At 34.8% G+C, this 26,896-nt stretch overlaps 2 protein-coding genes across 2 annotated transcripts; both read left to right on the forward strand.

The window, feature by feature from the left end:
* Positions 1-3,103: 3,103 nt before the first annotated feature.
* On the forward strand, positions 3,104-6,270 carry LOC120332844 (thymidylate kinase-like). The gene has a single exon (XM_039400164.2). It carries the CDS (start codon positions 4,398-4,400, stop codon positions 5,049-5,051), a length of 654 nt encoding a protein of 217 aa, XP_039256098.2. The 5' UTR covers positions 3,104-4,397; the 3' UTR covers positions 5,052-6,270.
* Positions 6,216-26,896, forward strand: LOC120332826 (uncharacterized). Its single transcript, XM_078119108.1, has 24 exons — positions 6,216-6,503; positions 6,642-6,718; positions 7,505-7,646; positions 8,433-8,612; positions 9,201-9,312; positions 9,931-10,154; positions 11,006-11,173; positions 11,892-11,997; positions 12,379-12,620; positions 13,050-13,145; positions 13,660-13,871; positions 14,396-14,631; positions 15,553-15,671; positions 17,548-17,661; positions 18,424-18,496; positions 19,177-19,271; positions 20,175-20,393; positions 20,983-21,213; positions 22,532-22,759; positions 23,331-23,504; positions 24,120-24,202; positions 24,477-24,600; positions 25,072-25,203; positions 25,586-26,896. Exons 1-24 carry the CDS (start codon positions 6,216-6,218, stop codon positions 25,781-25,783), a joined length of 3,873 nt encoding a protein of 1,290 aa, XP_077975234.1. The 3' UTR covers positions 25,784-26,896.

Genomic DNA, 26,896 nt, shown 5'->3' on the forward strand with positions numbered 1-26,896 from the left:
CCTTCAATTCGCCAGGCTCGAACTGAGCATAACATATAAAAAATTAACAAAAAACGAATCCACGAGGACATTGTCTCATAAATACGAACAGAACAAACATTGAATTACCCAATTCCTAATATATTAAATTTTCACGTATTCCTCACTATCCATCGGAAGAAATTTCATCCACTTCTTCCTTTTAGTGTTCATCTTATTAGTGACTTCAACCACCTCATTATTCGCCGGAAGAAATTTCATTCACTTCTTCCTTTTACTGTTCATCTTTTTAGTGACTTCAACCACCTCATTATTCGTCGGAAGAAACTTTATTCACTTCTTCCTTTTAGTGTACAGTTTTTAGTGACTTCAACCACCTCATTATTCGTCGGAAATTTTTTTATCCACTTCTCCCTTTTAGTGTTCAGCTTTTTAGTGACTTCAACCACCTCATCAATCGTCGGAATAAATTTTATCCACTTCTTCTTTTTAGTGTTCAGCTTTTTAGTGACTTCGACCACCTCATTATTCGTCGAAAAAAATTTCATCCACTCCTTCCTTTTAGTGTTCAGCTTTTTAGTGACGTCAATCACCTTATTATTCGTCGGAAAAAATTTCATCCACTTCTTCCTTTTAGTGTTCAGCTTTATAGTGACTTCAACCACCTCATTATTCGTCGGAAGAAATTTCATCCACTTTTTCCTTTTAGTGTTCAGCTTTTTTGTGACTTCAACCACCTCATTATTCGTCGGAAAAAATTTCATTCACCTCTTCCTTTTAGTGTTCAGCTTTTTAGTGACTTCAGCCACCTAACTACCCGTCGGAAGAAATTTCATCCACTTCTTCCTTTTAGTGTTTTTAGTGACTTCAACCACCTCATTATTCGTCGGAAATTTTTTTATCCACTTCTCCCTTTTAGTGTTCAGCTTTCTAGTGACTTCAACCACCTCACCACCCGTCGGAAGAAATTCCATCCACTTCTTCTTTTTAGTGTTCATTTTTTTTGTGACTTCATCCACCTCACCAGCCGTCGGAAGAAATTTCATCCACTTCTTCCTTTTAGTGTTCATCTTTTCAGTGACTTCAACCACCTCATTATTCGTCGGAATAAATTTCCTCCACTTCTTCCTTTTAGTGTTCAACTTTTTAGTGACTTCAACCACCTCATTATTCGTCGGAAGAAATTTCATCCACTTCTTCCTTTTAGTGTTCAACTTTTTAGTGACTTCAACCACCTCATTATTCGTCGGAAGAAATTTCATTCACTTCTTCCTTTTAGTGTTCAGCTTTTTAGTGACTTCAACCACCTCATTATTCGTCGGAAGGTAATTTCATCCACTTCTTCTTTTTAGTGTTCAGCTTTTTAGTGACTTCAACCACCTCATTATTCGTCGGAGGAAATTTCATCCACTTCTTCCTTTTAGTGTTCAGCTTTTTAGTGACTTCAACCACCTCATTATTCGTCGGAAGAAATTTCATCCACTTCTTCCTTTTAGTGTTCAGCTTTTTAGTGACTTCAACCACCTCATTATTCGTCGGAAAAAATTTCATCCACCTATTCTTTTTAGTGTTCAGCTTTTAAGTGACTTCAACCACCTCATTATTCGTCGGAAGAAATTTCATCCACTTCTTCCTTTTAGTGTTCAGCTTTTTAGTGACTTCAACCACCTCATTATTCGTCGGAAGAAATTTCATCCACTTCTTCCTTTTAGTGTTCAGCTTTTTAGTGACTTTAACCACCTCATTATTCGTCGGAAGGTAATTTCATCCACTTCTTCCTTTTAGTGTTCAGCTTTTTAGTGACTTCAACCACCTCATTATTCGTCGGAAGAAATTTCATCCACTTCTTCCTTTTAGTGTTCAGCTTTTTAGTGACTTCAACCACCTCATTATTCGTCGGAAGAAATTTCATCCACTTCTTCCTTTTAGTGTTCAGCTTTTTAGTGACTTTAACCACCTCATTATTCGTCGGAAAAAATTTCATCCACCTATTCTTTTTAGTGTTCAGCTTTTTAGTGACTTCAACCACCTCATTATTCGTCGGAAGAAATTTCATCCACTTCTTCCTTTTAGTGTTCAGCTTTTTAGTGACTTCAACCACCTCATTATTCGTCGGAAGAAATTTCATCCACTTCTTCCTTTTAGTGTTCAGCTTTTTAGTGACTTTAACCACCTCATTATTCGTCGGAAGAAATTTCATCCACTTCTTCCTTTTAGTGTTCAGCTTTTTAGTGACTTTAACCACCTCATTATTCGTCGGAAGAAATTTCATCCACTTCTTCCTTTTAGTGTTCAGCTTTTTAGTGACTTCAACCACCTCATTATTCGTCGGAAGAAATTTCATCCACTTCTTCCTTTTAGTGTTCAGCTTTTTAGTGACTTCAACCACCTCATTATTCGTCGGAAGAAATTTCATCCACTTCTTCCTTTTAGTGTTCAGCTTTTTAGTGACTTCAACCACATCATTATTCGTCGGAAGAAATTTCATCCACTTCTTCCTTTTAGTGTTCAGCTTTTTAGTGACTTCAACCACCTCATTATTCGTCGGAAAAAATTTCATCCACTTCTTCTTTTTAGTGTTCAGCTTTTTAGTGACTTCAACCCCCTCATTATTCGTCGGAAGAAATTTCATCCACTTCTTCCTTTTAGTGTTCAGCTTTTTAGTGACTTCAACCACCTCATTATTCGTCGGAAGAAATTTCATCCACTTCTTCCTTTTAGTGTTCAGCTTTTTAGTGACTTCAACCACCTCATTATTCGTCGGAAGAAATTTCATCCACTTCTTCTTTTTAGTGTTCAGCTTTTTAGTACTTCAACCCCCTCATTATTCGTCGGAAGAAATTTCATCCACCCCTTCCTTTTAGTGTTCAGCTTTTCAGTGACTTCAACCACCTCATTATTCATCGGAAGAAATTTCATCCACTTCTTCCTTTTAGTGTTCAGCTTTTTAGTGACTTCAGCCACCTAACTACCCGTCGGAAGAAATTTCATCCACTTCTTCCTTTTAGTGTTCAGCCTTTTAGTGTTTTTTAATTTTTCACCTTTGGGAACACTTCAACTTCCGTTTTCCCTCCACTTCATCCGTTTCTTCCTTCAGCCTTTTAGTGTTGTCCGATTTTGGCGGGAATTTTCAATTACAAAAACTGGACAGGTTATTTTGTGGTATCCCAAGTTAGAAAAGTTAATTTAGAAAACACTGTTGGACTACAAAACTCACATTTATTAAAATTTATTTTCCGGTTAATTTGTAATTATTAGATACCGGTATTAAAACTTGTCACGAAAATTTGGTTAAACATTCAAATTCCTATCGCAAAAATGGGTAATCATACAGTTAACTTACAGACTCCAGAACATTTTTATTTTCAGTAATTTTATAGCTTCGTGTTGGGTCTAACTTCCAGTCGTTGTGCAATAGGCTAGTACCGGTAGTCAGAGCACTAGGTTCAGAGAAAAAAATACTCACAACACAGCTATATGTGTCTGTGTGTTAAATCCAATGATCCACTAGGCATAGCATGTGACTTTCAGGAGAAACACATAACACCCAATCTGCCAATAGCCTAATGCTGTAGGCTACCGCAGTGTAATGGAACTGAAGGCAGGGAGTGAGACAATCATTATACCAGTACTAAAAATATTACAAATATTAAAAACACTACAGTCAGACAGTATAAATTTCATCCCACTGTTTGGGTACCGTACCGGTACCGGTACTGAAATTGTGCATCTTTGTTTTAATAACAAACTAATTCTGATATTACACACTTCACAAGTCTGCATGTGGAACAGCATTGTAGAATTTGGAAGGCGTTCAATATAATGATCAATATAGTTATCCCTTCTTTCTAAGACTCCTGGTAGTACTGTAGTAATAGGTACGGTAGTAGTAGTATACTTTGTATACCACACAATCACAATGCGTAGGCTTACCATACGTCCCGGTTTAGCCGGGACAGTCCCGGTTTTAGCGTGTTTTCCACCGTCCCGGCGATGGACTCAAATGTCCCGGTTTTGCAGTATGACAGTCATAAATAACTTTTCTATTTGATACTATTACAAAATTGCTTTTTTTTCAACGGACGCAGCCGATTTACCACTGATTTGCGTCTCACTCACTAGTTCAGATAGAGAGAAAATTGTTATGACATGACGTATGAAACATATATATAATATAACATCCAAGTGTACTGTCGTTGAATCATCAAAATGTCGAAAACAAAGTGCAAGTTTTCTAATGAGTTGAACAATTTTCCAAAGACCAATAGAGGATTTTTCAATATAATTCACAGCTAATTTTGGTCCCTATAATATGCCCACAATGGTATGGTAAACGATCAGAGTATTACTAAACCCCTAGAATCAAACCAAAGTTGGCTTGTCCTATCCGCTTCGTCCCGGTTTTTTGTTTCAGAAATATGGCAAGCCTAACAATGCGACCAATATCTCGTGGAGCGTTAATTGTTGTTGAAGGTATCGACAGAACTGGAAAATCAACACAATGCGATCTTCTGGTAAAATCGCTACAAAAACGAGGCCAATCAGCGAAGCTAATGAAATTTCCAGACCGGTCGACAACCATTGGTGAAATGATTGATTCCTATTTGAAAAAAGGATGCGATCTTGATGACCATGCTATACATTTATTATTCTCCGCTAATCGCTGGGAAGCAAATGAGACTATGAAAAAGGATCTTCTCAATGGTACAACGCTTGTCATTGATCGTTATGCTTTTTCTGGAGTTGCTTACAGCTCAGCGAAAAAAGGAATGGATATAGAATGGTGTAAAAAATCTGACGTTGGATTACCAGAACCAGACGTCGTCATGTTTCTAAATCTTAAAGCAGAGGAAGCCCAACGTCGTTCTGGATTTGGAGAAGAACGTTATGAAGAAAGAGATTTTCAAAAACGGGTTGTGAATAATTTTATGACGCTTAGTAATGCAGGAGGTCACTGGGTGCACGTTGACGCTGGCGGCACAATTGAGGATGTTAGTAAAACAATGAGTGAAATTGCCCAAATAACAATTGATCAGGCTAAAAATTCAGAAATCAAGAAATTATGGGTTTAATAAGTAATATTTTAGTGTTTTTTTTCATAAAATTGTGTGCATATTCTGTTTGATGGCAATTAACGAAGCTGCGTAACAATATGTCGCATTTGTTCGACAACCATTCTGAATTGCTAATTTTCTGTAGTGCCATGTCCAATGTTGTCATTGAGATTCACATTTTACACAGACGTTAAAAAAATTTCAAATGCATGGTATATATGGCAGACGTTGAAAAAAAATTTCAAATGCATGGTATATATGGCTGATTAGGGTAGCTGTTCCAAACTACTGAACTATTTATTTTTTTGTTGTTTCCTATGTTACATCACACTTTCACAATTTCTTTCTTTATTATTTCATCTGGCCGAAGTCAGACGTCTTCAGACAAGCAATTTATAACATAAGTTTTTACAACCTCCTCACATAATGTTTTATTGTACCCAAAGTGCCATGTTTGGGCTCACTAGTTCATGTTATATGAATTGACTAAATATCTTTCATACTTCACTACAAGGGTCAAATAATGTTAAAAAGGTAAATGGTAAAATTATATCACAAAAATAGCCAAAATAACTAAACATAGAATTTCAATTTGTGGTTTTCACTGAATGGCCACAAAGACAACAGTGACAACTTCTCTTAGTAAGCACTTATCAATGATCATTATTTTTGTGATTTTCTTTAATTTTTCTTCTCTGCAACTACCGAGAACATTTTTTTTAAATAAGACAGTGACAGTGATAACGGATAGAAATACTCTTTCGGATAAGTTTATTTCTATTAAAGAATTTATTCATTAAATCATTGTTAGAATTGTAACAATCATGTGCTAAGTTCCATTCAATTAATATATTGTAATCTCAGAATTCAGATTTTCTTCCCTGGATTTAAATAACATACGGATTAAAGGGGAGACTCCAAACTTCGAGTCTTTTAAAAGAGTCTCGTCCTCTTATTGACAAAAATTGACTCAAAGTTGAAGGATTTCTATTCATACTTTAGATCTAAATTTGAAGAAAACCTGCTGTAATTTCGCTTACAAAATATTAATTAGCAATTGAAAGCTTTCTGTTGAGAATGCATAGTTACCTCGAACCTTTTTTAATTATTGTTGAAACTTATCGACGAACAAATTGTCACAGAATAGGTCAGATTGGTCAAAATAGGGACAAATAACTGTTTATGTATCATTTTTGTGTAATTCTTGTATGTGTCTGCTTGTTTATACAATTTAGAATCTTAATCCTAACATATTCCTTACATAAAATCCTTGTTACTATGGATAAACTATCGAATTCTGAAGTTGACAGGGGTGGAGATTGTATCAAAATATTTGTTCGTGTTCGTCCAGCGGTTACAGAAACAAACGTTTGCTTGACTGTCAAATCTGAACAAGAAATAATTCTCCAGAATCACTCAAATCCGAAATTGTATCAATTCGATCACGTCGCCGATCAAGTGACAACTCAGGTGATTAAATGATTGTCAACTTTTTTCGCAATAAATTTATAAATATTTTCGACAGTGTACAGAAAATAGATTGCAATTAAATTTTGTATAGGCCTACTTATTATAAATGATTAAATTTTTTTTTGCTGTAAATTTTAGGAAACTGTCTTCAGTAGTGTTGGAAGACAAATTGTTGAAAGTTGCGTAGAAGGCTACAATGGAACCATATTTGCTTAGTGAGTATTGGCATGATGTTCTAGACTGGGACTGAGCTAATTGAAAATACCGTAAAGAATTTTTTTTAGATTTGATTTCACCCACCTTATTTTGGATATTTACATTTTAAAACTTTTACTTTATTTCATTATTAATGTTCCCTTCACGTATTTTCAACAATTTTTCGAATAAAATATACTTTCCCCTCACTATCTGTTATTTGTAGCTTGTTGTCAGCTAGTTATTTTTGGGGTGTGACGCGAGACTTGACAAATTCTAAAAAGGGCCTTGGCTTAAAAAGGTTGAGAGCCACTTTTCCAGACCTATACAAACTGTCAATATTTTTTCATACAAAGCCTTAAAATTAATTTCAATGGTATTCTAATTAAATTAATTTCAAAAAATCGGTGTATTAGTATTTTAGGGAATGTTTTTTTATGTGAAGAAATTTGCCATCGACCTATGGAAACTTTGCTGGATTTGTGTTGTTGGTGACACAATTATCATTCTTGGGTAAAAACTGTTTTCTGATTGCAACTAATTGTCCAATTGATTTGAAGATAGAGAAAGTCGCTAAAAGGCCATTTTGTGTATTTTTTTTCAAATTTCCTCGGAATTTCCCGAGCTCAATGGAACCAGATACTCCACGAAAAGTTTTGACGATTTACTTCAATTGAATTGGACTGTTTTTTATTCACAACACTTGATCTTCCAATCTTTGGCGCTCGCATGCATTGCTGTAACAGTACCGATACAAAATCTTCTTGTCTATATATTTTAGCGTTTCTCTCTATTTTAACTTCTAGTGGGCAAACTGGATCAGGAAAAACCTACACAATGTTGGGTCCAGGTGAAGATGCCATGGCAAGCTTTGAACACAGATTGAGAGGAATTATACCAAGAAGTCTGCAATATATGTTTGAACTTATTCAAAGAAAACAAGAAATGGTACGATTATATTCGAATAGTTTATAGCAGGTAAATCCTGCTTCATAACATTGTTCCCAGCCTCCCACCCCTTGACTTCATAAAACGTCTTCCTATACTTAACATTTTTGATGCTTATTTTAAGTGTGTTTTCAGGAGTCATTTGCAATAACAAACTGGTTTACTTGTTTTATAACCACCATTTTTATTCAGTACATTTCATCTGCCATTGTTAGTTCAATATCAATCAAACAACAAACATCAATCAATACCCAATACCAATAGTCATGGCTACAGGAGCTTTACAGGCATTGTTACCTTTTTCGACATCGTATTCATTTGAGGCCGGGTTTTCAATATTGAAACTACAAAAACGAAATATCAAACTAGGCTGTATCAGCTACTGCTTTCCACCATATCTTCAAATTAGGAACAGTTGATAGCCAGTAAACAAATACAGATATCGCATTAAATAGCATCACCTTCGTTTTTGAATATATTTTCAACATTAATTTCCTAACGTGTATATTTTATCACATAAGCTCAGTTTGTTTGTATAAAGATGGTCCGCCAAAATTTTTCACCTATTGGCCTAGTGGTTGAAGCGTTATAATTGAATATCTTGGCTTCACAGGTTAAATCCCATGTCTATTGTCTGCCACCTCACCCTCGGTGTAATTAAATGGTTATGCAATGCTGAACCACAAGTATTCCGCCCTATACTAGCTCCTTACCTGGTAGTAGTCTCTTATGTAGAGCCTTGTTCAGAGCAAAATACGTTGTATAAAATGAGATTTTTTTCAACAGCATGGAAAACAATTTGAATGCACATGCAGAGCATCGTTTCTTGAGATATACAATGAACAAGTGTTTGATTTACTCGATCCTTCAAGTCCGAAACTTCAGGTTCGAGAATCGAAGAATCGAGGAGTTTTTGTAGAAGGAATTATTGAAAAATATGTCACAAGTGGCTCAGAAGCTTTCAATGTAAGTATGGTTCGTTACCTTGTCTGAGATCGATCGATCGATTATATACTAGGAATTTTTGTAGAAGGAAATATTGAAAAATGTGTCGCTAGTGGCTCAGAAGCTTTCAATGTAAGTATGGTTGGTTAGTGGTTACCTCGTCTGAAATCGTAGATTAATCTAAACAGAAGAAGAAAATTAAGGTTAGGATTCAGGTAGAGAAGTAGAGAATAAACTCACACTGGGTATGAATGTTTAAAAAAAATTGGGGACAAACAAAAGTGGTCACAAAGTAGAATTATTTATAGTTTGGAATTAAAGGCATATGATATGTTGATATTATCCATGGGCATGACAAGAATCAGGGTTGTGGAATCAGAGAAAATTTACAATCAGTATTCTTGAAAATTTGACTTCAACTCTCACTCCGGGTTTTTGACTGCAGCTCCAAGCTTGAAAAAATCTATTTTTGATAACAAAAACCTTGCTTGGTGTACGCAAGACTTCTTTAATATGCTGTAAATTTAGGACACTTGATGAAATGAGTGTTTTTTTTTTATTTTTTGTAGAAAATTTTGATACACTTTCAGAATTTCGAAACTTTTTCAGATATTATCAGAAGGTTGGTGTAACAGAAGAGTTGCTTCAACATCAATGAATAGAGAGAGTTCTAGAAGTCATGCTGTGTTTACAGTAACTGTCGAAACTAAAGAACATACCGGTTTGTATTTTGTGTTAATCTTACCCCAGAACAAGTGGTGATAACTAATTTAACGCTCTAATAAAGTGTCTCAAAAATGGTATGTACCACTTGTCTACTTGTTCCGCACTTTGGAACGTTTATTTGCGGTGGCTCCGCCAGGGACAGTGGTTTTTGGAGGTGAATCATGAATCAGAAATGGACCCATAAAAGAGTTCTGAAAATCTATATTATAAATAATACTTCAAATTTTGCAAAAAGTTCACAAACTACTCATAAATGAAGACTAATAAATTGTGAATCTATGAGACTATGACCCACATTCTTGTTATCCGTGAAAAATATATAATGTGTGTTTCACCCATTCAGTGAAAAGGGTTGCAACCTGCACTGTTTGGGATGGATGAAAATTCAGAAATACCTCGGTAGTCGAACGACTCGATACTTCAACAATTCGGTAGTTGACCAAAAAATTCCAGTCAAAATGATGCGGCACTCGATCGATGCTCAAACACACGAGCATGCTGCCAAGTGAGATGACGCTACTCATCCTCGCATCTCGACTGCCTCTCGACAAGAGAGCGATGCTCGATTATGTGCATACAAGCTTAATTTTCCATTTTAACTTTAATTTTTCAGCTAGCATTACCAAAGTGAGACAATCTGTATTAAATCTTGTTGATTTGGCTGGTTCTGAGAGACAAAAAGATACACTAGCAAGTGGAACACAGCTTAAAGAAGCCGGAAAAATAAACGGATCCCTTTCAGTTCTCGGACAAGTTATCATGGAATTAGATGATGTTGCTCACAATAAAACAAGACATATTTCTTACAGGAACTCAAAGTTGACATTTTTATTGAGGGTGAGATTTAGGCAGAAGTTTGTTTTTTATTCACTTGGTTTGTTTGTTATTGTTATTTGTGAGTTTGGATTAATCAAGATTATAAAACAAAATTATGGTATACATCAATATCATGCCTAAGTAGGTAGAGTTTGGAATTAAATCGCGGGGACCTGGTGGTGTGCTGCGATTGGGCCTGTTATAACTATAAGGTGATACCTCGGTAATCGAACAACCTGATACTCGAACGAAAATTCAGTGCTAAAACACAAGAGTGTGCCGCCCAGTGGGATGACGTCACCCATGGAACCCACATCTTTATCTTTATTAATACACGTTTAAATAATTATGTTGTTTAGGTACGTTTACGTTTTGTTGATAAATTGGGTATTTCGGAATGCTTAGGTACGAATTAAAATAATTTCCATTTTTTAGTGCAAAAAAAAGGTTCGTTACTCGAACAAATTTTTAGTCGAGCACCTATCCTGAACGAATTATGTTTGCCAACCGAGGTTATCACTGTAATTATGTTAGCATCGCAAATTAAGATTCCAAATCTTCAGTAATTGTAAAAAATACTATCATTGAGCCTAAGTTTGTGGAGAGAAGTTGAGTATTTCCATGAGAATGATGTAAATCAAACTTTTCTAAGTGGACGAAGCATTTTTATTAGTCTATTAAATGAGGATTGCATATGCCAAAGTTTTTTTCAATCAAGTTTGATTTCTTCTTGATTTTAGAGACAAAACTAATATCAACCCGAATTTGGGGTTCAAAGTCGGAGTCAAAATTTCTGATTTGGGGTCAACGGTCAATAATCTGTTGCCAATTTCTTTCCAGAGCCGTGATATAAAACTTAAAATTTCTTTTAGGATTCTCTTGGTGGAAATGCGAAAACTTTTATAATCGTTAATGTTCATCCGAACGCACAATTCTTCGGTGAAACTACTTCTACTCTACAATTCGCGGCTCGAGCGAAACAAATCAAAAATAGAGCAAGAGTGAATGAAAATACTCAAGGAGATTATACACAATTACAGGTAAATGCAATTTAATTTTTTTTTTTAAGAAATTTCCTAATATTCAATGGCAGACTGTTTTGATTCTTTTCCTGCCATTGTGACAAAACAATACTTTCTTTAGCTTTCATTTGATTACTGTGCTGGATTAAGTTTTAAACTGTAACTGTTACTCTGACTTTTGCACAGTTTAATGAGTTTTCATCGGTGCATGAAAATGTAGTACAAATTTACAATAATACTATTGTTTAAACCAGGGGTGTGCAACCTTTAATACAGAAGGGTCAAATACAAATAACTGGGTGAAGCCACGTGCCGCACCTTTATTCAAATGTGCTTTCTAGTAGTTGCAGGCACAAAAGTGATTGGAAAGAGATTGGAACTTCTCAGTTCTCACACAAACCAGATTAAACTAAATCAAAAATTCTTTTTGTTGCCGCACACCATTCAAAATTGCCACTTTCGCACAATTTGGGCCGCATTCGGTCCTCGGATCGTACATTGCACACACCTGATTGAAACTATACAGAATACAAAGTAATACTTTTTGTTTTCCCTTCCCAAAAATTCGTCTTGGGGAAATATTTCTACTCAGTTGGGAAACGCTGGCATTTTCATTATCGGTCCTGTCATAGAGCTTGCTTCTATATATTATATTCTTAACTTCTGACCAGCAAAAAGTATCTCCTAATCAAATAAAATGGCCTTTGTAATTGTAAGCCATATTTCATTATTCTAGACTGAGATAGAAAGATTGAAAGCCATAATATGTCGATATGAAAGTAGCGGAAAAAACAGAACATTAGCAAGTATAAGTGATCAAGTGGAATCTGAACTTTCTAAAGGTTTGTCTGATATTTTAAACGTAGTAATTTTTCAATTGGTGGCTCATATAAATGATCGAAAAGTTTTCCAGTATTACTTCTCAATATTTTTTAATGTCGTTTTTATAGGCTTTTCAATTCGAACGAAGCCTTGTACGAGCAGCTACTGCTAGGTATGAAGTTGCTATAGTTTTAGAGGAACGGCATTTACCACGACCTGGGTCAGGTGGTGACCATGGGATTTGAACCCAAGATTTTTAACCTGCGATGCCAATACTGCCGATTTAGAACCGCTATGTGGCCCCTTCGCAGGACAAAGGCACTGTTAGAGAAACCTATTCTGTTTTTTTTTTTATGTGTATTCTACCTGGCCCAAATATAATGACACCTTTTTTTTTTCAGATTATTATTACGACGATATAAGACAAATGTTTTTTAACGCGATGCAAATGAATCACAGACTAAGAGACGAACTAGAAGCGACTAAAAATCATATCACAAAAATGAATAACTTTAATATGTCCCGTAATTTTATTATTAAATTACGAGATTCAAAAATTTCTGAGTTGAGAAAAGGAAAAACTCCAGAAAGGGATGAAGAAATTGAAGCATTGAAAAAAGAACTGCAAGCTGTGAAAGACCAGGCTAGTAGACTCTGTAGCTCTTTGGACTTACTCTCTCAGTCTCAAATATCAATCTCCTTTATTTATGACTGAGTGAGTGTGACCTTGTTTTGAGTAATTTTTGGAATTTGAATCGATTGGATTATGATTTTCAGGATTTTTACAGTGATAATAGAAATCAAAATTTTTAACAAAAATTCTTAAAATAATTAGGTATGCCAAATAAAGCTCATCATCAAAATATGATTTTTTAAGTTCGGAGCTTCAGTCCAATCCAAATTTTCACCAACTCAAAGTCAGTATCAAGAGTCAAAATTCTCGAGTCGAGTCTATTGTAGAATATTTCCAGACTATACCATCCTGTATAGAACAACAGTCAAAATTCATAAGTCTCAATATTAGAGATATTCAAGATGCAATTTATAAATATATCATATTCATTATTAACAGCTTTTGCATAACCCTGAAGTTGCTTTACAAAAGACGAAAATAACGGAGTTACAACACGAAGTCGAAAAACTTCGACAGACTACATTAAGAGTCAAGGTACATACCGAACATTTTGAGTATTATATATAGGATTGCTCAGCGAGAAAAGGGCACTCACTCAAGACGGAGTGAAACCCCCCTCACTCTAAATTTGAGGCAATCTGTTTCATATTTATGGACAAGGTCATAATATGGTATATCTGTTTTAAATATATTGTTTTATTCTGTTATAAATCTTTTGTATTTGTGATTCTGAAAATTTTTTCCTAATGTTAACTGTTTCAATAAACACTTGTTAAAGTCGGACTGGTGCCAAAACAGATAACGCCTAACACCAGTTAGCTCCCTAGCATCTGTGTTCAAAACAGGGGCGCTCAATATCCCGACTTTAACTCATTGTTATTCCTATATGGTCCTTCTTTGCATGTTCAAAAATAAATATTGTCATCTCGTAAATGTATTTCTTTATAATACGAATGAAGATATTAACATTTTATAATATTAACTACATCATCACCAAGTAAATTCTGTTTGGTCGAGATGCCGTAAAACTGTAAAATTTCTATTCAAGCTATTAAAAGAACAAGAAAAAGAACTGGATCAATTGTACGAGCAATTGCTCAGTGAAATGGAACCAGATTCGTTCATGCATAGCAGAAGAGAATCTGTTTTCGATTCCAATGGTTCGACACCAAATTTTGTCAACGATGCCGCTGACAAAGCAAAAATAGCAGAATTGGAACAAAAATTGAAATCCAGAAATGATGAATTTGCACAATTAGAGTAAGTATATTATTAGAAAAAGTATAATTTCAATTATTTAACCAGATTTGCAAAGTTTCAATTTTACGACCCTGTTATTATGCACGACAGTTACATGATTGAATTCTGGGCTCGGTGGTTAGCGGATTGTGCCACATACTCGCCGTCGCACCTCTTATCACCCTACACGGGTATGCAAGTTTGAATCCTGTGTGGCATAGTTATATCAAAAGGGTTACTATTACTAGACTCCTTGTCACTGATGGGTGGTTCATGTATCAATTCCACTCGTGCATTTGAAACAAATAACTGATTATATATTCCCATACCCAACATGGATTGCTAACTGGACGAGAGGCTGTAGTACGCCATATGATAAAGACGTTATATGATTATATCATCATTCCGATTACCTTTTCGACGAATGAATATGAAATGACTTTTTTTAAAAGCTGTGAAAGTGTTTAATTAATCAAGTAATATACTCGAAGAAGTGAATTATTACGTTTGGCCCATCTCTGCAAGTAACATACACCCTCGTTTAGAGAAAAGAGCGCGAACCTTGAGGCTGAACTTAAAAGCACACAAAATCAAGTGAAAGACTTGGAAGGAGTTTTACACGCTAATCTAGCTGAGGACACAATGCAGCGAAGAAGATTAAGTAAAATGCATGAAAATGCCATCATTCGCATCACAACACCCAAAAGAAAAAACACAGAAGGTGCTAGTTCGTCACGTTCCAAAATAGCACGAGGTAGTTCGATACCATCTGGATTAGATAGTAAGTAAACGTTTATAGTAGAACAGTCTTGCAAGTTGGACTCAAGTTACCAGTTGTCAGAGAGTCTTCCAAATCAGTGTTTCTCACATTGAGTGTCCATGACCCCTGGGGGCCTTGATGTCTACACAGGGGTCCGCAAAGATATGATAAAAGTCTGATTGATCTTTAATGATCGATTTCAATTTGAAAGCCATTGCAAATTTTTGGTCAAGCGTTGCGGACGAATATCCATTATAGTCAAATAATGCAATAACTTTTTTTTGCTCCTGAAACTACCTACATGTGTGAGGCAGCATTTTCAGCTCTTACCAATATGAAGACAAAATACAGGTCTAGACTTGCCGTAGAGTCTGACTTAAGAGTTTGTTTGTAACAAATTGCTCCGAGAATTGATAAATTATGCAGTAGGAAGCGACCGCATCATCACATCAATGTCGTTTGTGTCGTATTGTAAATGAAAACATTATCCTTCTTCATTGGTTAGGCATAAAAATTGATACGGCATAGGATGGGGATCAGTCATAACCAAGATTCATAAATAGGGGTCCATCACCTGAAAAGTTCAGGAACCCTGCTCGAAATGGAACGACCTGACCTGTGATCAACTAACCCCCAATGAGACTTAACTCAGCGATTGACTCGACTTCGGATTTGATGAGACTTAATAGGCTCGTTACCCGGGTTTAGGGACCCGGCACTGTAGTAAATAATGATCGTTTATAGAAATCCAATGTCGGGAGACTCGAGTTAGATTCATTTATCAAAGAGCCGATTTTGAAAATGCCTGAAATCACAAATTGAAAACCATTGACTTTATTGATAAGTCATATCTTTTCCTTTTCAATAAATCGAATTACTTGTTGCTTTTTTATTTCAGTGTTCACTGTTTAGTGTTCATAAAATTCTGTTCCATTTTCACAGGTTCTGAAGCACTTTTTGATGATGATTTCTTTTTGAATGTATCGATGTTAACGGATCAAAAAATGCCTGAAGTTATGGAAAAAATGGTCCATGAAGAATTACAGGAAGAACTTCAACAAGTATGTAATGTTGTACAATTTTAATCTTTTTTTACTTTGTTTCATGTATCATTGCTAGGGATTTGGATCAAGAGTTGGCTTGTTTTTATTGATATTGGAATCACAGTTGTATTTTCAAACTACCCAGAGATGAATGAGTCGAACTTTTAAATTGTTAAGAGTAGAAAGTTCAGACTTGTAAATTATAATGAAGATCAAACATATTGGACAGAAACTAGAAGCATTAAGTTCACCACCCGTAAATATTCTTAATATTCAATTGAAGATGGCTTGCACATATCAAATTTTGGTTTTCTTGTAGTTTTAAGACGGTGTTATTGTCAAAATTTTCTTCGAATAAAAAATGGCTTTCAGAAGTCAATCATGAAATTTGCATTGCATAAAAACAACAGCAATGGGTCTTATTAACATGTACTGCATAATTTAAATTGGATCTGTGAACTTATAAAAAAATTATAGTTGCCTCAAAACTCATGGCTGAAAAATTAAAAACAAGTTCGACTCTGGGTTGTTAACCTAATTCAACTCGCACTCCAGATTAAAAAAATATTCGACTCTGACCCAGTTCTGAACTCTGAGAAATCCAATCAAACTTTGAGATTTTTTGTCTTCGTTCTTTCTCTGGTTGTCTGTTGATAATGCCAAGTCAGAACTTGATGCTCTATGTGTTTCTGGCATAAATTTTTACTATGATCAACATTACTACAAAAATCTAAAATTAACTGAAGTTTTGATTTGACGCCAAGTTTAAACTGACGACACCAAATTCACTGCTATATATATTTCAAGTAAATGACTGTTCTAACTTCTAAAATCATTTCGTTGAGTCCTGTTCTGGGGCGCCATTCGCCAAACTTCTTTATCGTTTAACGTGTTAGTAAAGCACCCACTTTCTCGTAAAAGGCAAAAATGGTATTCTCGAAGTATCGTTAATATTCGAGAGAAATTTTTGCGCGCCAAAACAGGCGTCTCGTAAAGAGTCTTCTCTCATTTTACCGAGAATCTGTATTCACCAACGTACTTTAACGCACCGGAGTGCTCGCAAACTAACGAGGGAAAAATTTTACTCGTTAACAGTAGTTCGGCCTGTTCTTAGCATGAATTAAAGTGAAAATGTATGTGTGTTTGTTTGTAACAGTATCTACATAATAATTAAACGGTATAACTAAGACGGGATACATGTTCAATACCTTACTGGCCTAAGACAAGTACGTGCGACATGCACCCCAACAAATGCTGTGGTGTTTGCATACAAAAATTTGTATCAAAAATCTCTAAATGCCTAACTTAGGTAGGAGTGACTGCAGTCTAGTGACTGTGGACCAACCTACATATGCCAACTAACAACGTACCAACATCAAATATGGGATTACATATTCATCTATTTTGTTGTCTGTTACAGAAGTAGTTTAACAATATGTATCTAAGAATTTATTCCATTCATCCATAGATTACTGCTATATTCCCCAAACTTTAAATCACAGGCTGCAAAAAGTAAAACAGAGATTATTGCAAAATAGGCTTATCTGCGCTGGGAGGCTGGCGGCAGTGAATGATACGATTGAGTGATCATACAGTGGTTTTTGTTCATTGACGACTGTGCGTTAGATTTCGAGAGAACTTGCGTGACCGTGCGTAAAGTTTTTAGATTGTTTCGTGAATCGCACTTAACGAGATTTCGTAACTGCGTTTTTGAGAGACAAGGTTACGTGCTCGTAAACGCGGCTTTTTACGAAGTTTGGCGAATGGGATCCCAGGTCAGTCTTCTAAAATTGTTAGCTCACTTCAAAATCAGAGCTATGATCATTTTTGTCCTTACTGTCCCATGTAACGATGTAACATAATTTTTTTTTTATTTTTTCAATATTTATCACAGGTCAAACAAGAAATGGAAAAATTTAAAGAAGAAAGCTTATCTAAGGATTGTGATTTGGCTTCAGTTAGGAAATCTGAAAATACATTGATGGAAAAGTTAGCTTTAATTACGCAGGTTTGTATACTAATACTCATGCTTTTGTAACTTCATCCTGATTGGTCTAGATCTGTGTAGTGGGAATCCGAAATGTTTTCACTGGATTCGTAGTCTGTCGTATTTTCCAATTTTCCATAGCATAAACCAGGGGTAGGCAAGGTTTTGTGCACCAGCGGCGAAAATTTCTCCCATTCGAACTGGCGATCATGTAAGTGTTACATAAATGATTTGTTACAGTGGCAAAGAATATTGTATTCTCTTAAAACAGCAAAGTTTTTTTGTCATACAAGAAGCACTGCAGTTGATCCAGTCTTTTGACAATTCCTTCCTTTTTGAAATGTCTGGTCCTGTTATCGATTTTTATTTCCTTGACAGTCTTGTGTAAAAATTAGGCTCTAATAATTTAGCTATCAATCTTCATGAATTAGAGTCGGAAAAGGGATCCAGCAACAGTTTAACTATACTACATGGCAAGAATTTGTGAGCTAGGAACAAAATAATAACATTAAGATAGTGTTGTGGTGAGTTAACAAAACTTTGTCATAACTAAATTGAAACGTTAGGCTGTGCATGGCCACACACGACAATCGCAAGAGGCAAAAGAAAGATGTGTGCAAGAGTTAGAGAGACGGGGTAAAATTTTGTAGTCTGGAGTCATCGTTCCTCTGTATTCTAAGGATGGCTATAGTTTCCTAGTCTTGGTTTCTAAGTATTTTTATCTGTTATCCATCCTGATCAAACTTTATGGGTTGTGGTTTGAAATTTGGATTTTGTTTTTAGAATCTTTCGGATGCAAAAAATCAACTATATTGGCTGGAAGCTGATGCAGCGACACATAAAGCAAATCTTCAAGGTAAAAAGCATTTCATATATTTGCCCATTCTACAATGATCTTTTTAAAGGCTGTATGATAAGCCAAGGCCAAGTAAATTTTGTAACGAAGATATAGAATTTCAAGTAAAAACATATTTCCGGGAAATGAACAAAATTATGTAGCACCAAATTGTTTATTTAATCATAAGTTTTAATCTTGTTATGAATTAAAGTTCTCATAATTAAATAATCTAATTAATTAAATAATCCAAAAAATTTCTATTATTCCACTGTTTTGATATGCTTAATCTAATCAGTTGCTTTTCCTGACCCATGACCCCATAGATGGTGTTCTTACACTTCATCATTTTATTTCCTATTTTAAATGTATTTTCGAGAGTGAGCGTCGAAATTGGTTGTTTCAAAAACATGGTTTTGTTACAAAATTTACAAGTAGCTTCCATTCTAAAGTATCGATAGCTAAATTTGAAAAGCTTCGTCTATCCCGTTTTTTTGGCCGATTCCAATTGAGTAAAAAGATAACATATGAACATATGAAAACAAGCCAATGATTTCAGTCATGCATCAAATTTTAGTTGTAATGTCATTGTTGACTTATTCAGAATTAGTCACGATCACGAATATGGACAGGAAATTTTGGGAAATATCTATTTTCAGCATGCAGATATAGCAGATATACTTTTTTCTCTATTTTCTTAGGTAAAATGGAAGAACTTGATGAGGCAAGGATAATGTTGGAAAGTCAAGGGGAAGTGATAAAAGAATATAAAGACAAAGAAAAGTCACTAACAACGGTATTATTTAATATCAGTGCTGTTCAACCTTTTTCCCTCTTGTGTGGTATGCTATTGGCTTACATGGAACCCTAATTAGGAAAAGTAAAAACACATATCAATGTATGAAGGTTGGTATTGGTCATTCCAACGATAATAATGCGGAGTTACCACAACAGTTAAATAATATATTGAATCTTCATTTCTTGCATTTATCTCACAAACTGCTGAAATCTTGGCCCTAGAGTGGTTCATACAATCATGCTCATATCTACACTACTCAAGCGACTTATGGGTTAGTTTTTCACTGTTGTTAAAAGTAGAAACTGTTTCACGCAAATAAAACTGGCAAATTGTACAGTTTACACACACAGGTTCGGGAGTGTAAGCGGACGGAAGGCTGTGATTCGACATTTGATTAGGTCATCTTGTCGACTTTTCTCTGGATAAATATGTAAATTCTATATTATCAATGAGCGAGATTCTTCCACAGAATCCTACAGAATCCCATAGAGTGTTTTGTGGAACATCAGGGCTATTCTATTGTTGGAAGGCTTGAGTAATTGATGTACTTAAGTTGTACAGAGTCACCTTATATCAAAGATTCGAAGGCATTCGTCATCAACTAACCACCATTCAGATTTAACTTTGATGGACTCGACAAATGACTCTGTCCTGTGGTCTTCTACCCAACACGGTTATAGTGTAAACATCTTGAGCCGCTGCCATTAACAGCATAATAACTTATTTTTTCATACAGTTCTGTCCTGTGCATACTAAAGTATAAGAAGTTAGTATTTTTAAAAGGCTATAACCCTTTCCGTTCTGTATTGCTCGACCAATTTATAGTACCCTTGTGAGGTGTTGAGCACGAGGTGCGAGCAAGAGTCTCACTCACATAACACACTCACTCACATGTTTCAGAGAATCACTAATTTGGAAGCAGAGTTGTTCCAGAAGCAAATCCACCATTCTAAAATAGAAAAAGAAAACGAAGATTATTTAAAAGAAGCGCAGACTTTAGAAGTTGACGTTTTGAATCAAAAACTTGAACTCGAATTCTTTGGAGGAAAATTAAAAGAAAAAACTCAATTGTTAGAATCAGAACAAATTAAAAACAAAGACTTGATTGCAGATTTGAAGGTTTGCTTCGATAATTTGAATTTAGATAGTTTATATTTATTTCAGAGATAAAAAGTTGATCGCTTTGTTTCTGGTGGGAGTCGTAAACTGGAGCAAACTAGCCTCGGCAATGGCTAGTAAAATTGCTTTTGTCTCCGCGAAGTGTACAAATAGATCGTTTTTCTGCATTGCTGTTGTGAGAAACCGCTTTTCTTCACAACTGAGGGATCAATCAATTTCAAATTTTCATCGCTTGAAAATGATCAAAGCTGCTAGAAGTCCGAGCCCTATAGGACCCCCGTATATTTCACCCAAAATTTTACTTTTTTATTTCGATTCACAGGAACATTTTTTATGTAATATGGGAACTCTTTATTCTGTCATTCTTGTCTGTCTACCTTTTCAGTAAATTTGGTGGTCCAAAAAGGCCCAGTAGGGATAGTGACCTCTGCGTCCATATAGCTACATATTGCTCACCAAGTTTTATTTCAAGTATTCTACGGGGCTCTTTGGTAACTGCTTTTTTAACGCAAAAGTCGCTTAATTCGATCAGATCACCACCCTGTTTTAAACTCAATATGGAACTTACTATGTCATTTTTCTACGTCAGGAGAAAGAAGCACTTTTGGTACAGGAAAAAGAAAACTGTTTTACGCTGCAACAACAATTAGAAGGTGAAAGTAAAACAACTTCTGAACAATTATCATTATTGCGCAATTCTAAATTTGAATTAGAAAAAAGACTTGCAATCAGGGAAGAGGAAATTACTACACTGAATACAGGAAAAGAAAATTTAAATATAGAGTTAGAAAATGTGAAAAAGGAGAGATTGGAAGATCAGGTTGGTTTAAGTAAAACTTAACTTGTAGGGTTTATTTTAAATATGCTCATACTACATTGGAAATGTGTTTTTATGAGCACAATGGCTAAATTGTTGAGTCTGATCGTTCCCAACACATTTCAAGAAAAGGAAGCGCGATCTGAAATTGTCACGATTGGATTCCTTGGAATAAAATTACTAATGTACCGAAAAAAAAAACTTTGCGCTGAAACAGAATTTTAAAATATTGCAGCGAATGAAACTAATGGTGCGAAATACTGAAAATAACATGTAAGTATTTGACATAGTTCAACACGGTCTGTTGTCCTAACAATAATACGATTATCCCAATCCTTAGAAAAAAAAATTTTTAGAATAATTTTGTACTGTTAGTCTGTTCATTTTCATACCTAACTTTGTCTTCCATTATTTATTGTGTGTTAATGGCAATCCAATGAATAGTCATCTACGGACACCCTCATTCAAATGGTACTTTTGACTTAATTTTTTATTATCTATGCCAGGGTGGTCCAAGGTTGTCGGTCTTGCGGGCCACACTATTATTTTTGGATTGTTCGCGGGCCACAATAGTGCCAAGAATAGATAAACAGTGCAATACAAAACAAACATTTTTATTGTCCAAACATATTGATCATTATTTGTCATTTATCAAGCTAAAACACGCAAAAACCACCAGAAAACTCACTAAAACCTGCACAGATCGTACCATATCTACATTTAGTTGAAGATTTCCAACTCTGCCATAAGGAGAAAATGCTGCTTTAGATTGTCACTGACACAACTTGCATACATATCAAGAAGGCATTGTGGTATTTTCCATCCCATATCCAGTCAAAAATCTGTTTGAATTGGTCAGTTTTCTTCAAACTCATGTTTACAAAATAACTTACAAATATCTGCTGATTAATTGATTACCGAATTTTAGTAAATTCGAGATACAGGCGATTAATAATATTTAGTTATCAGGCATAGTCAACCTAGGCTAATAAATTCCAATCTCGATTTTTAGTTTTGTATGAAGCCTATTTTGTTAGCATATATTCCTGACCAAAAAAATAGAAATCCAGCAGTTAACAATATAGACTGCCAAGCACATTATTCAACTTCGCTACAACTAGCCATAACACTAGTCACTTCGGTGACATTAGTGATGTAACAATATGTCCAAAGATTTTTCTGGCGAAACAACACCAAATGAGATTTTTGTTTATCCTCCCGCAAATGCGACGCGGGCCACAGATTATGAAGTGGCGGGCCAGGGTTTGGACCACCCTGATCTATGCAATGCCATTCCTATCACTAACTTACTGTTTACCAGATTGCTATTAAAACACTGCATAAACAATACATGGAATTGCAAGGTTCTTATTTTGAAATGCAAAATCAAAATATTGGATATGAAGCTGAAATAGAGGAATTTAGGGAAGAGATGAAAAGATCTGAGTCTTATTTGGAAAAAGAAAGAAAATTGAGGGAAACGTTTGAAAGGAAATTGAATGATGAAAGAGAAGTTTATAAAACAAAAGAATCGAAATATGAATTTCAGGTAAGACTTTTAGACATCAATTTTATAAAAATCGCTTTTCTCTTCAACTACTAGACCAATTGTTTTGAAATTTTCAGTGGTTAAAGATTGTATTTTTTGCTAGAAGGCTATTACTTTTGTTTATTTAAAAAATTTCTGCGATTATGTCTTCACGTTAACGATCTTGTGGTTCCATGAAGTCGTATATACTGTGGTGCCAGATGACTACGGTGACCAACTGCTTACTTGTACTACTTTGTGTTCGTATATTTGAGTATTGCTCTCTTGTTCTATTCTTATATCGGCAATCAGGTTGGCGGTCAGCAACTAAGAAATCAAATTTTGAATGCTAAAAAATTGGTAATAGGAACCTTCTTTAATAACCTGTTAGGAACGATTGGTCAACTATTTTTAGTTGCTGTAGAAATCTCTACTCGACGAATTCAAAATTTTGATTCTGGGGGGTTTGAAAATATGAATCCGGTTCTGGTGTAATCATGCCATACTGCAACTCCCTTATTGTGCTCTTAATCTGCTATGTCTTATAACCTGTGTTGCAATACATCTATGTAGTTTCGTAATAAATTTACAGATGGAGTCGTTACAAGAAGACGTGATTTGCTGGAACGAACAATATTCTGCTTTAGATAAAAAACTAAAAATTGCAGAAGAAAAGGTGGAAGATACTAAGAAAACCATTGAAAATTTACAAAAGGAAATTAACAAAAGAGAAGAAATAATAATAGAAAAAGGAAAGGAGACTGAGGTTGGCCTTGTCTTACTCCCATGACGGTTCACATTGATTTTACCTCAGTAGTATTAAATTACATTGTCCTTAGCCCATCATTGTACGGTAATCACATTGTCAGTGACTTCATCATCTTGATTTTTTCAGCTTATGTGAAACGAACGAAACATAGCTCAAACTCAAGTGAATAAGATAAAATCAAATTGTTAGCCTCGACTCTAACTCAATAATAATTTTTATAATATTCTTGTCTCATTTCTTTTAATTTTTAGAGAATCTTTCGGTTTTGTGAGTTTGTAGCAATTCTTTCCAATTGTATTTACCTTGAAAAATATATTTGAATAGTTTGTCTTTTCCCAAATCTCAAATATATGGACATAAAGGCTACCATCGATAAGGCCTGAGAGGATGAAAGTACCGAGTTCACTCTGAAAAGATTGGCGTAGAAATGTAACAGTATGGTTAACCATAATGGAATAAAAAGTTTACCCTTTATTTAAAATAAAATGCAAAATTTTGGTGAAATACTGTGTCCTTTGGTGGTGGTGGTAATATAGGCTAAACTAGCCAAATTTGCAACGAAAGGTTGAGTTGACTTCTTTCATCGTCAACTTTGTCTTTTGTGTGTTTTAGGTGAAATTAAAAAAAATTGAGAGCTTGAAAGAAGAATTGGTTGAGAAACACAAGATTGAACTTAGAGAAACAAGAGAAATGTTGTAAATATAATTTCCTATATTTTTGTATCAATTCAAACAATGTTATTGAAAATCTGATGTTTCGTCACAGTCCTAAAATTGTTAATTGCAACAAATTGTTAAAGTATGGTATTATGGGATAAAATACCAAAGAGGGTTCATCATTTCAGGATAAATAACAAGATATTCAACAAAAAAAACTAGTGCATTCATCATGATCATTTCAGCATGAACAGTTATAAAGGCTTCATTCAGTTTCTAAATTTCAAAACACTGATTAGATAATCTTTTGTAGGGCTATGGAGTATGAACAAATGGTTTCATCACTGAAAAACAACAATAAAGATCAATCAAACCAACTTCAAGATATGCAAAATCAACTCGAAGAAGCCCAGCAATTCAGAAAACATGCGGAAGAGGTAATTTCTGGATATTTAAACATTTCAACAAAAAAAACGTTAGACTCTGTGAGAGCAATGTTGAAATATATGAACAAGGGGGTTGGGTATCAGTTGAAAAAAATGAAATGGAAAAAGGCCAAACGATGCTTCTTCCATATTCATGTACTAAAAATTTGATATTGATTGGTCCTTAGTCATAAAGAAAAGTGATTTTTCACAAATATTTAGCAAAATGGATCGGTCCGTATTCATCAAATATATTTAAATTGTATTTATTTCATAACTGAAAATGCTTTTTTGATCACCATATTTTTTTGAGCGAATAACATCACAAAGTTGAATCTTTGTCTATGATGTATAAATGACATTTTAATATGGGTGCTTTCCACTGCTTTGTACAGAGATGGGTGGGTTTTTCGTACAACTCCAAAATATGCAGGCATTCTTCTGGCCTTTATATTATCAATATTGTTTGTATGATTTATTCAGGAACTTGAAAAGATTCGGGCTAAAAAAGAAGAATTGATGACTGAAAATGCTGCTTTAGCTGGACATTCAAATCATCGTCAAAAAATTCAGTATTTGATAAAATTCAAAGAGAAATACAATACACTTGAAATGGTGAGCTTTTTCAAATGGAGTATTTCAGTATTCAGTATTATCTATATATTCATTACCTTTCAGCTGTTTTTCTAATTGTACTGAAATCCAGCATCAGTTACTATATACTAATTCATGCATATTTTCATTGTTCTCTGGGTTAGATGTTGATTGGGGTAATGGCATCTGACCCCATGTCAGTTGCTATTGGCATTTAGTGGTGCCCGCATCTTCACCCCTGGAGATCAATCCTGAGTGAATGCGCATTTGCTTTGAGAGTCGGGCAGTTGTGCGACCTGTAATTTAACCAATTAGTTGCATAGTCAGGCAATGTTAGTACAATAGGTATAGAACAACACCTTTGCAACTTATCTGTAGTTAATTATTGTATTCTCTGTTACAGGCACACACCAAAACAGCTATGGAACTGCAGAGAGCGTTGTTGGCTTTGAAGAAATATGAACCTGATTTTATTCCTTCTCGTAATGCTCTTACCGTTAATACCAGCAACATGAGCAATCATCGCTCACCTTTAAAGCCAAAAGATGTGAATGATCAAAATGAATGTCAGTTTATAACAGAGGGAATAGAAAATGCATGACCAGAACGATGTGGATTAGTTGGAAGAGATAGATATTTTGTCATCCGCAACATAGAATGATAAAATGCCATATCAGTTTTATTGTTCTCTGTTATGTTGATTATTTTACATTAGAAATTGCTTTTTAAATGAGCGCTATTCATGAGAGACTATCGGACTGCAATATAGTTTGCAAATTTGATTCTTGAGGACTACTCGCTGCCTGTACTGCCAATCAAGCGTAATTTAAAAACTTCAGTCTTCGCTGGAGCTTTGACTAGATCTTATCATTAATAGCTATTCGTTTGAATGACGTATTTGTTTTTGGTACCTCATTAACATATAAACTCAAAATATGTAATAATTTCTCAATCTCCTTTGATTTCAATGTAATGACTTCACAGATATAATGATGCGACCATAGAATATAACAGCATTAATATGCGCTGCAAGTTTGTGATCCTCGTAATATATATTTTCAAATATTGAGTGATTTTAAAGTTCTATATACCGGTAATAGTTTGGCTGCATCAAGTCTAACAAAAACTTGGACAACTTGATAGAGTTTTATTATAAACCTTTTGGTATTCCCAGCAAGGTAAATGGTTCAATTTGGAATAGGCCCACTAATACAAGGTATCAAAACAATGCGATCAAAATGATGTAAGGGTGCTACTGCCAGATCTATCTTATAATAATCTTGCGTAATTTTCTACATACCTTTGGTAAAGGCTCAAATGAGATGCTGGCCTTGATTGAATTGTCAGGCAAAGCTCTGCATTGTGAGGCATTGACCACTTTCAACACAGTAGTCAATGCTTGCATCCCCTGCATGAATTCTCTTATTTTTTTCCTAATGTTTCTTTCATTAAGTTATATATTCACATCTAAACTATTTTTACCAATATACTTGGAATTTTGAAAAAGCAAGTGAGGTATGATAAAAACCGATTTGCGTCTCTGGGAATTTTCTCTCTCGGAAAATGAACTTGCTGAACGGAGCTGTATTTTGGTATTAAAATATTTGCATTTTATTTGTAATCTATTGGCGTTTATACCTGTCCTAAACCAAAAAAATGTTCTATCCAATGTAATATTCGTTGTTTCATGAGAATTTACGTAGATTGCAAACAA

Source organism: Styela clava, chromosome 13, assembly GCF_964204865.1.
Source record: "Styela clava chromosome 13, kaStyClav1.hap1.2, whole genome shotgun sequence".
In the NCBI taxonomy this organism is placed as follows: domain Eukaryota; kingdom Metazoa; phylum Chordata; class Ascidiacea; order Stolidobranchia; family Styelidae; genus Styela; species Styela clava.

What these genes read in the sequence shown, in the direction of transcription:
- LOC120332844 (XM_039400164.2), top strand. Translation starts at nt 4,398, where the DNA reads ATGGCAAGCCTAACAATGCGACCAATATCTCGTGGAGCGTTAATTGTT.
- LOC120332826 (XM_078119108.1), top strand. Translation starts at nt 6,216, where the DNA reads ATGTATCATTTTTGTGTAATTCTTGTATGTGTCTGCTTGTTTATACAA. An exon ending in GTGGCTCAGAAGCTTTCAAT is followed by an intron (nt 8,613 to 9,200) that starts GTAAGTATGGTT and finishes AAACTTTTTCAG; the next exon opens with ATATTATCAGAAGGTTGGTG. An exon ending in AGTTGACATTTTTATTGAGG is followed by an intron (nt 10,155 to 11,005) that starts GTGAGATTTAGG and finishes AATTTCTTTTAG; the next exon opens with GATTCTCTTGGTGGAAATGC.